General features: G+C 48.2%; 1 protein-coding gene across 1 annotated transcript in view; it reads right to left on the bottom strand.

The window, feature by feature from the left end:
• Window positions 1-2,019: 2,019 nt before the first annotated feature.
• The window catches only part of LOC133524374 (breakpoint cluster region protein), a 56,263-nt gene continuing 47,949 nt past the window's right edge, over window positions 2,020-10,333 (bottom strand). The window contains exons 14-21 of the mRNA XM_061860356.1: window positions 9,637-9,846; window positions 8,550-8,745; window positions 7,494-7,687; window positions 5,600-6,987; window positions 4,499-4,638; window positions 3,171-3,316; window positions 2,686-2,810; window positions 2,020-2,488 (exon numbers count right to left, since the gene is read on the bottom strand). Coding sequence (XP_061716340.1) covers window positions 2,257-2,488; window positions 2,686-2,810; window positions 3,171-3,316; window positions 4,499-4,638; window positions 5,600-6,987; window positions 7,494-7,687; window positions 8,550-8,745; window positions 9,637-9,846 — 2,631 coding nt within the window. The 3' untranslated portion in view covers window positions 2,020-2,256. The remainder of the gene's footprint in view (window positions 2,489-2,685; window positions 2,811-3,170; window positions 3,317-4,498; window positions 4,639-5,599; window positions 6,988-7,493; window positions 7,688-8,549; window positions 8,746-9,636; window positions 9,847-10,333) is intronic.

Raw genomic sequence — 10,333 nt, 5'->3', positions numbered from 1 at the left:
TCTGGCAGTGTATTTAAATTATATATGAAAACCTAAATGTATTCATTCATGAATTTTAATGTAATTGTTATTAATTTACTTTTATCTGCTGGTCATAATTACAGGCTAACTTGTATAAACTTGGCGATTATTTGGCCGGTATCTGTTTTACTCCAAATGTAAATAAAATAAATAACTTATAATGGACAACTGCATTATCAAACTAACTGTCTAAGACTGCGTTTCCACCAGAGATAAGCGAGGGATGTGTTTGTTAAGAACCAATAAAATATTGACTACTAGCGCTGCGCTGAGAGAGGATAGGTAGTTGAAGTGATGCTCTTGGTTTTTAACAAACTCAGCCCTCTCACATCTCTGGTGGAAACGCAGCCTAACTCTAATATGTACTGTTCTAAGTACATAATGTCACTTAGTCTCAAGAATAGCACACATTTGTGTTGTGAGCCCACTGACTGACTTTCACACATACTTGTAAATATCATCCAATCCAAGCCTTCCTTATAAAAATCTACCTATGTCCGCTTAAACAATAGAGTTAAAAATAGAAAACTAGTGTGAGCGGAAGCCGGTGGCTCCAATACAATTTGCTACGATACTTGGTTGGGCCACCTTTTTGTGACCAAAAAATGAATACTCAGAAAAATTTTAATTTGAAAAAACCTTACGTTTACACTTACCTCTAATTTGCACGAACGCTAAGGCATTTTTAACATATGTATTTATGATTGTAACCGGTCTTTTGTATATATTTTGGCTCGTTAGAGTTGACTATCTAACTTAACTTCTATTCGTTAATAGGAAAGATTTTAAAAGTGACAAGCGTTCGCGCGGAAGGACGTAGAAGTCATTTATTTTTCTAGGACTATTTCAGAAGTCGTTTCCCTCACGCCGACACCAAAACGCCAAAGTTAAACATAAAAAGAAGTATGTATACATTTTTAAATGTATGCGAAATTAATTCTAGTTGCTGCATTTGAATTTTACTACACGTACAAGTTAATTTGTTGGGATTGTATCAATAAGAAACAATGTTAGCTCTCAATATAACGTCGTTTCAAATTAAGCATGTTTTATATAATTTATATAAGCCTAAACAACTCAGTGTCAGATGTAAACTTCAAACGAAAGCACTTATAATTCTTATACCGGTTATCGATATAAGTGTATTTAATACATTATTCGCGCAAGGGAGCTTTTTTCGCATACTACCATTTTTCTGTCACTGTCAATAATTTAACCGACTAACGCACACTATAACTATAAATACTACGCATAGAAATCGAGCGCCGTCCTGTCATTTCTCAAGATTTTGAAACTAGAACTTTCTAGCTTCTAAAAAATCATCAACATCCCATAAATCACTGCCCACTTACGGACATTTAAAAAAAGTTAGGTATGAAGTTTTGAAAAGTACAGAATAGATAGTTGTGTTAAGAACAATATACATATTCACACCAATCCAACCAAATAAAAAAAATTGTGAAAATCTTAACGCACCAACATCGGTCATACCCCCTTTTCTTAAATCGGCAAGGATTAAAAAGTCAGTCGCAGCAGCGGCGGCCCGACTCTAGTGGTGTAAGGTTCCGGAGACACAGGTCAGGCCGGTCAGTTGGCGCGGAGGTGCGAGTGGGAGGAGAGCTGCGCGGCGAGCTGGCGCTGCTGCAGCAGGCAGTAGAGGATGCCGGCCTGCGCCATGGCGTCCACGGTGCCGGCCGCCAGCTGGTCGGCGCGCAGCTTGGCGCCCGCCGCCGCGCCGCCCGGCCGCAGCAGCGTGGGCCCGACTCTAGTGGCGTAAGGTTCCGGAGACACAGGTCAGGCCGGTCAGTTGGCGCGGAGGTGCGAGTGGGAGGAGAGCTGCGCGGCGAGCTGGCGCTGCTGCAGCAGGCAGTAGAGGATGCCGGCCTGCGCCATGGCGTCCACGGTGCCGGCCGCCAGCTGGTCGGCGCGCAGCTTGGCGCCCGCCGCCGCGCCGCCCGGCCGCAGCAGCGTGGGCCCGACTCTAGTGGCGTAAGGTTCCGGAGACACAGGTCAGGCCGGTCAGTTGGCGCGGAGGTGCGAGTGGGAGGAGAGCTGCGCGGCGAGCTGGCGCTGCTGCAGCAGGCAGTAGAGGATGCCGGCCTGCGCCATGGCGTCCACGGTGCCGGCCGCCAGCTGGTCGGCGCGCAGCTTGGCGCCCGCCGCCGCGCCGCCCGGCCGCAGCAGCGTGGGCCCGACTCTAGTGGCGTAAGGTTCCGGAGACACAGGTCAGGCCGGTCAGTTGGCGCGGAGGTGCGAGTGGGAGGAGAGCTGCGCGGCGAGCTGGCGCTGCTGCAGCAGGCAGTAGAGGATGCCGGCCTGCGCCATGGCGTCCACGGTGCCGGCCGCCAGCTGGTCGGCGCGCAGCTTGGCGCCCGCCGTCGCGCCGCCCGGCCGCAGCAGCGTGGGCCCGAACACCGTCGCCAGGTTGTGCAGCGACATCTTGTTGTCCGCCTCGTGCTGGTTCACTCTGAAACACCATTCATAACAATATATTATCGAAACCGCGTGCCTAACCGCTGCCCCCGGCGCCAGGCATGCCGATATAAATTGACCCCTCCGTTTCAGAATCGAATAGGATCAAAATTTACCGGTTTTTGGCTGGCAAATTTAGTTCTCTGTGAGTTGAGGGGTTCAAGAATGTTTTGTATTGATATAGACACTCACTTGACAAAATGATTGAGCAGAAAATCGATGCAGTTCTTATTGAGGTCGGGCAGCTGCGCGAAACATTTCATAAGAGCATGCCGTCGCGTATGCGCCGGACCGGAGTCAACTGAAGTGCCTACGCCCTGCAATAGAAGAACAATATACATGCTATTATTGACCTCTGGACACGAAAAGTGTCCAAACCCTACTATGAAATTCACAGTTTGTGTGTCGTGGTTGTTCATTTCTCTAGTATCTTACTGATCTTAGTTTCGGACAAAATGGACTTTACGAGTAAGTATTTCGTTTATTCAAAACCAGTTGTACAGCAGACCCTTCACCTTCATCCACAATAACATGTTATAAATCATCTCTGATAATATGTGGATGATAGTGGGTGGGCCAATAAAAGTTTATATTACTTTATTTCGAATTACTTTGTGATTACATTTTCGAGGTGGTTATTCTATTCTGGACATAATCTCAATGGAATAAAGTCGCACCTGTGTTGCACTCCAAGCTTTCAAAAAGTCTGGGTACAGCGCATCCGTAAACAGCGCTTCAGGAAGCTCTCGTAGGTACAGCTTTAACACGCCGGTCACAGAGTGGATGTCAACTTCTTTCAGCAGTTGTTCTGCTTCGTAAGCGTCTGCAAATTCATTATATCATATTATAATGCAAAAACAGGCGTTTAAGGCAAACCATTGTGCTATAAAGGAGATAGGAACAAAATCATCAATCTTAAATTAGAATCGTTTTCGTAAGACATGATTACAAAAATCCGTTACTAGCTTTAGAGAAATTTACTACCTATCACTCTTTACTAGGAAATTTGACGTAATAATCATTACTGTAGCCTTAAATATAAAAGCGTTGCGTGTGACGTTGCAGAAACGCTGAGTATTTTGGTCGACTATAACACATTTACAATAATTAAGAGGGAAGAATAGCTTTTCGAATCTAACGAAATAACGGTAATTTTCACGGACTAAATCTTAACAACTCACTTTGATTTTGATGTCGATCGCTTGAGCATAATACATTCTAGATTTATAGATTTCGCTTAAAAATTTTTTTTTTTGTTTTGCAAATTTTGAAAAAAAGGAAAACCTTTAAACCTAGTTTTTCATTGTGTCAATAACATACTAAAAATTCAAGGAGAATGGAAAAAAACGTTCTTTTTCTATGGTATACTTCCCTCTTAAAGTGAGGGCTAGTCAGATCACGAGTATGGAGCTTTTTTTTTTTTTTTTATACTACGTCGGTGGCAAACAAGCATACGGCCTGCCGGATAGTAAGCAGTCTCCGTAGCCTATGTACACCTGCAACTCCAAAGGCGTTACATGCGCGTTGCCGACCCTAACCCCACCCCCCTCGTTGAGCTCTGGCAACCTTACTCACCGGCAGGAACACAACACTATGAGTAGGGTCAAGTGTTATTTGGCTGCGGTTTTCTGTAAGGTGGAGGTACTTCCCCAGTTGGGCTCTGCTCTAGATCTGGAATGACATCTGCTGTGCTGTGCCCTACCACACAAGGCGAGATGACATTCACAATGCCCATACCTCTCTTTTGGACGTAGTTTAAGGACATACCCGGGTCCAAAATCGTATAGGGATATGTATGCATTTCTAATGCCAAGTTTGTGCAAAGTAAGCGGAATCAAAGTCTACAATTAAACCTGTAATACGCATTCTGTGCACGGACGGAACTTGAAAGGTGGCCGCCGTTTGTAACTTTAAGCTTACCTGTTTAATTGCGTTTAAATTAGACAGCGGAAAGCATCAGTGGTAGGAAGACGAGAAGTAGGGGTATAGTGGTTAGAATACTGACTGGTCTCGAAGCTCTTGCGCAGGCGCGCGAGGTCGGAGGCGCTGCCGGACACGCGGTACACGCCCACCTCCAGGATGCCGCGCCGCTCCACCTCGCGCACGCACGCGCTGATGATGAACGGGATGTTGCGCTTCTCGCGCCTGCCCAACGGACACAATCATACTTAATACAAAAATAATGTTCATTCAATAAAATTATATTAGTTTTTGTCATCTAGAATATGCTAGTGAATTCATCAGTTACTATCAACTCAGCTACTATATATGAAACCTTAAAACGATATTGTGACAATTAAATTTGAAAGTTTTTATAAGAATACATTTTGTCATTGACATGACGTTGATGTAAAAATAATTTGGAGAGTAAAAGCACGTTAAATCTTGTATTTATAATAACGATAACCCTATTTGCAGCAACAACGGTAAATAAAGAGCCAAGTAATTTGCTATCAAGTTTTTACGTACGAACAATGGAACCATTTCTTATTTGGTTGTCAACGGAAAGGAAGTATAGACACGAGATAAAGATAAAGCCATTAAGGCCACGGACATAACGAGATGTCACGTTTAAAACAAGGAACTATGGAGGATAGAGGTAAAGAGAACATATTTTTATGGGAAAACTGTTGCTAGTGTCCAGCTGGCAGCTGTAAACAATATTTCGAAATATCTCCGGTGGTGCTAGGCTCTAGGCTACGCTAAGTGGTGGCTCTATAGGGTATTACAAACACATGACATGAACTTAGACGTTATATATACTTACTTTACTCTTTGGACGTTATTGACGGAGGGAAGTGCGCTGTCAGTGATTTGATTTTTTTTATCAAAGTCAAAAATTTTTTTGCTATGTATTGTGGCGCCACCTTTTTAAGTTTTTTTGATGGACACTTTTCATACACATTGATCCTTACCTCTACCTTTCATACAAGGAACCGTCTCGGCCATTTTATATTTAGAATAAGGTATTTCATACATCTAACCTCTTCGACGCCAATGACGGATATATCCGTACCGTAGGTCAGCTTTGATACGAAGGTGACTTGGCGTCCGAGTGACAGCTTTTGTGTTTGACACGGCGTCACAGTAGTCGGCATATACGTACTTGGCGACGCTCGCGATCTTGGCGCCGAAGAGCGCGCCGGGCTTGGTGGTGGGCACGCGGCGCGCGGAGTGCTCGGGCGGCAGCAGCCGCAGCCGCAGCGGCAGCGCGCCGCCGCCCAGCGCCACCGTGCGCGCCGCGCCGCCGCCCGCCGCCTCCGCCGCCCACGACCGCGACGACTGCCCACACACACACATATACGTACTTGGCGACGCTCGCGATCTTGGCGCCGAAGAGCGCGCCGGGCTTGGTGGTGGGCACGCGGCGCGCGGAGTGCTCGGGCGGCAGCAGCCGCAGCCGCAGCGGCAGCGCGCCGCCGCCCAGCGCCACCGTGCGCGCCGCGCCGCCGCCCGCCGCCTCCGCCGCCCACGACCGCGACGACTGCCCACACACACACATATACGTACTTGGCGACGCTCGCGATCTTGGCGCCGAAGAGCGCGCCGGGCTTGGTGGTGGGCACGCGGCGCGCGGAGTGCTCGGGCGGCAGCAGCCGCAGCCGCAGCGGCAGCGCGCCGCCGCCCAGCGCCACCGTGCGCGCCGCGCCGCCGCCCGCCGCCTCCGCCGCCCACGACCGCGACGACTGCCCACACACACACATATACGTACTTGGCGACGCTCGCGATCTTGGCGCCGAAGAGCGCGCCGGGCTTGGTGGTGGGCACGCGGCGCGCGGAGTGCTCGGGCGGCAGCAGCCGCAGCCGCAGCGGCAGCGCGCCGCCGCCCAGCGCCACCGTGCGCGCCGCGCCGCCGCCCGCCGCCTCCGCCGCCCACGACCGCGACGACTGCCCACACACACACATATACGTACTTGGCGACGCTCGCGATCTTGGCGCCGAAGAGCGCGCCGGGCTTGGTGGTGGGCACGCGGCGCGCGGAGTGCTCGGGCGGCAGCAGCCGCAGCCGCAGCGGCAGCGCGCCGCCGCCCAGCGCCACCGTGCGCGCCGCGCCGCCGCCCGCCGCCTCCGCCGCCCACGACCGCGACGACTGCCCACACACACACATATACGTACTTGGCGACGCTCGCGATCTTGGCGCCGAAGAGCGCGCCGGGCTTGGTGGTGGGCACGCGGCGCGCGGAGTGCTCGGGCGGCAGCAGCCGCAGCCGCAGCGGCAGCGCGCCGCCGCCCAGCGCCACCGTGCGCGCCGCGCCGCCGCCCGCCGCCTCCGCCGCCCACGACCGCGACGACTGCCCACACACACACATATACGTACTTGGCGACGCTCGCGATCTTGGCGCCGAAGAGCGCGCCGGGCTTGGTGGTGGGCACGCGGCGCGCGGAGTGCTCGGGCGGCAGCAGCCGCAGCCGCAGCGGCAGCGCGCCGCCGCCCAGCGCCACCGTGCGCGCCGCGCCGCCGCCCGCCGCCTCCGCCGCCCACGACCGCGACAGCTGCCCACACACACATATTAACTTCATTCATAAAATCTGACCGAACCACATGTGGACAATCATTCCACAGGTGTGTCTTGTACGAACGCATATTTTTTTATCTATTAGAGACTTTTCTACATTATTAATCGATCACTATTATCCTCTAATTTAAACTATCGTACCAAGCCTAAATTACCTATGAATAGTTTGTCGTTATCTGTCATTTTGACTTATGTATTTGTAAAAAAGGGATAAAACATAATTAACGCAATCAGGCTCGTAAAGTTCCAAATTTCAGTTCCTTCCAAAAAAAAAAGACGAAAAATACAAGTTTTTTTTAAACTTCAGTGTTTTTTCATATGAATTTAATTGGGAATTTAAACAGTAAGGTTAAGGCTTCAGGTCTAATGTGTTAGTTTCTGGCATTTTATATATTTGACACCGTCATCACTCATCAGTGGCATTGTGTATTTAATTTTTCTGAATAAAACAGGAAAAAAACGAAAAAACCAAAGATCACACACCTTGACAGTGCACTTCCCGCGCAGCACGGGCCGCGCCGCGTCCTCGTACAGCAGCAGGCGCAGGTTCTGCGAGCCCTCCAGCTCCAGCGTGAAGGTCTCGTTCCATCGCGGCTGGGCCGTCCGGCACACCAGCTTCGACTTCGCCTTGCGGAAGTAGTGCCCGTATGAATCGACCTCCACCACTATATAGTAATCTGAAACGAATTCATTTGTTTACTACGAGTATTTTGCACCCGCATCAAAATTGAAAAACATGGCAACATGTGGAACGTATACATTTTTTTTGCCAAGACCGTGTGGTTTATCAGCGGCCGGGTGTAGAATTTAGGAAAGTACACCAATAATAATATACATCGTGGACTGGTAAACCCCGATAGATTTTAACCACACATTTCTGAGATCATAAGGAGGTACAAATGTTATATGAATTTACTCAAATAAAAAAAAATTGAGTTTTCTGCATATGATACGTTATTTATTTTAACATCATGGCGAAACATTACAACGAATAAGTAAAGATTTTTTTATTTATACAATAAAATTATATATAATAATTCAGCCTATATACGTCCGACTACTGGGCACAGGCCTCCTCTCATGCGCGAGAGGGCTCGGGCTATAGTCCCCACGCTAGCCCAATGCGGAATGGGGACTTCACATAAACCTTTGAATTTCTTCGCAGATGTATGCAAGGTTTCCTCACGATGTTTTCCTTCACCGAACAGCTGGTGGTAAATATCAAATGACATTTAGTACATAAGTTCCGAAAACTCATTGGTATGAGCCAGTTGGTTTTATTTACAGATAATAAAAAATTGCAAGTTTCCTTTAAAACTCTAATGACTGTCAGTAGGTATGTCTCAACCAAGTCTCTTTAGTTTTTCACTAAGTTATTACGGAAACAATTTTTCACAAGAATTGTAATTATCTCTAAAACAAGACCGATTTCAGCAAACTTTTTATAAAATTTAAGTCTCTAAATGCGATCAAGAATACACCCTTAAAATATGTTGGGTTGTATCAGCCCACGGTGTATAAGTAATATAAGAGTCTCACCGGCGGAGGAGTCGAGCGGCGCGGTCATGCCGGTGATGTGCAGCTGCAGGTCGCCCAGCAGCAGCGAGTCGTCGCGGCCGCTGCGCAGCAGGTACGAGCCCATGTCCGTCTGCAGGTAGCTGCGGCACGCCGTCACCCAGGCCTGCAGCTCCAGCATCGACACAGCCGCTGAGCCGCCTGGCGGCGCTGATGATGCCTGTAACAGAACTCCATCTTCTCACACATCAAACTTCTCCCTCCTAGTCGCCTGTGTCTATTACGTTACGTATTACGTTTTAAAGCTTATGTTTCATAATTAATCTCAAAATTCAATAAAATGATGCTCGTGTAATTCTGGCACTGATCAGTGCTTCGACAGACAACAGGGGGTGCACTGATAAGTGCTTCGACACACGAAGGGTTAAATTCCCCACTCTCTCTTGTAATCTCTTGTTCACATTGTATCTGTTTTTAAGTAATTCTTATTCTGTTCTTGCTGGTTATTATTTATAAGACTACCTGCTCCGTATTGTTTTTACTATTCTTATGTTGTAACGTGTTTTATTTCTATCTTAACATTTAGGTTTTAAGATTAAGGGTCCACTGAAATTCAGCGTCGTTGCACTATGTGCTCCGACTCCCGCCGAGTGGTATCCTCTATGGGACAACAAATTACTAATGTTAAATGTTAATTTTAGATTGTTGTGTGTTGTTTCAAATAAATTATTTTCATTTCTTTTTTCATATTCATCGATGTTGTTTCCCCCCTCTCATTGGTCGATACAACCAATTGGGTACACTCGCTATTTATTTTTGCTGCCTCAGTTTCTACAAAGGGCAGAGATACGCGCGTAGTATCTGATTGGGCGACGCCAGCACACCTGTCGTATCGTGCGTATAAATCACAACCTTACGACTAAATCATTACAGTCATATGTGGAACGTCCCTGAAGAGAATCGATCCACTGCGTGCGAGCGCGCGTTTATACTCGGACCTAAGAAAGAAGACGTGGTGCGGTTGCAGCACGTAAGCGGGTGCACGCGCTGCTACCCGAACAAAGCATCTGCATACGACTCGGCCATTATTACAGTCGTGTATGAAATGTACCTGCAGCGCATGTATAGAGTCGATCCACTGCGTGCGTTCATACTCGGAACTCAGGAAGAAGATGTGGTGCCGTTGCAACGCGGAAGCGCCGGGTGCGCGCGCTCCGATCCGTAGAACCAGGTTAGGCGATGCCAGTACTAGCTGCCCCTCTAGCTCTGCAAGCTTCTTGCGCTGCTTTTCTGCCGTGCCGCGACTGCCTATTCTGATTTTCTGTAAGAGAGAACAATATGTAATTGACATAGACAAATGAGACAAATATAGACATTTCGAACTTATGTGTAAGCCAGAATAAGCGTAAGTTTTCAAAATAATCTCACTTCACTCGCATGCATTCCGACAGGTGCCGAGTGCTGGAGGTATGTGCCGGTGGATGGGCGGGGGCGCGGAAACTCCAGACTCAAACGCAGAAGTATGAGGATGATGCAGTTTTTAAAGAAAAACTTGAAATAACAAATAGAAAAACCGGATATGACTAAACCGCGAGTCGTAGAGATCAAGGTCTTTGCCTAGTAGCGGCACAAATATGCTAAAAAATTAGGTTACAGGTTAGATTGTTTTACCTTCGAGTATCTGGCCGCGTACAATAGCCGCTTGCGACTTGAGGGCTATGATATTAGCAGGCGACGTTTCCCGCGCGTCCGCTGCGCCGCTCCTATACCACCACGATGTCCGGCAGTTGGATGAACCACTTCAACTC

Source organism: Cydia pomonella, chromosome 13, assembly GCF_033807575.1.
Source record: "Cydia pomonella isolate Wapato2018A chromosome 13, ilCydPomo1, whole genome shotgun sequence".
NCBI lineage: Eukaryota > Metazoa > Arthropoda > Insecta > Lepidoptera > Tortricidae > Cydia > Cydia pomonella.
Note: the sequence above shows the minus strand (reverse complement) of the source record. Positions and strands in the feature narration are given on the sequence as shown.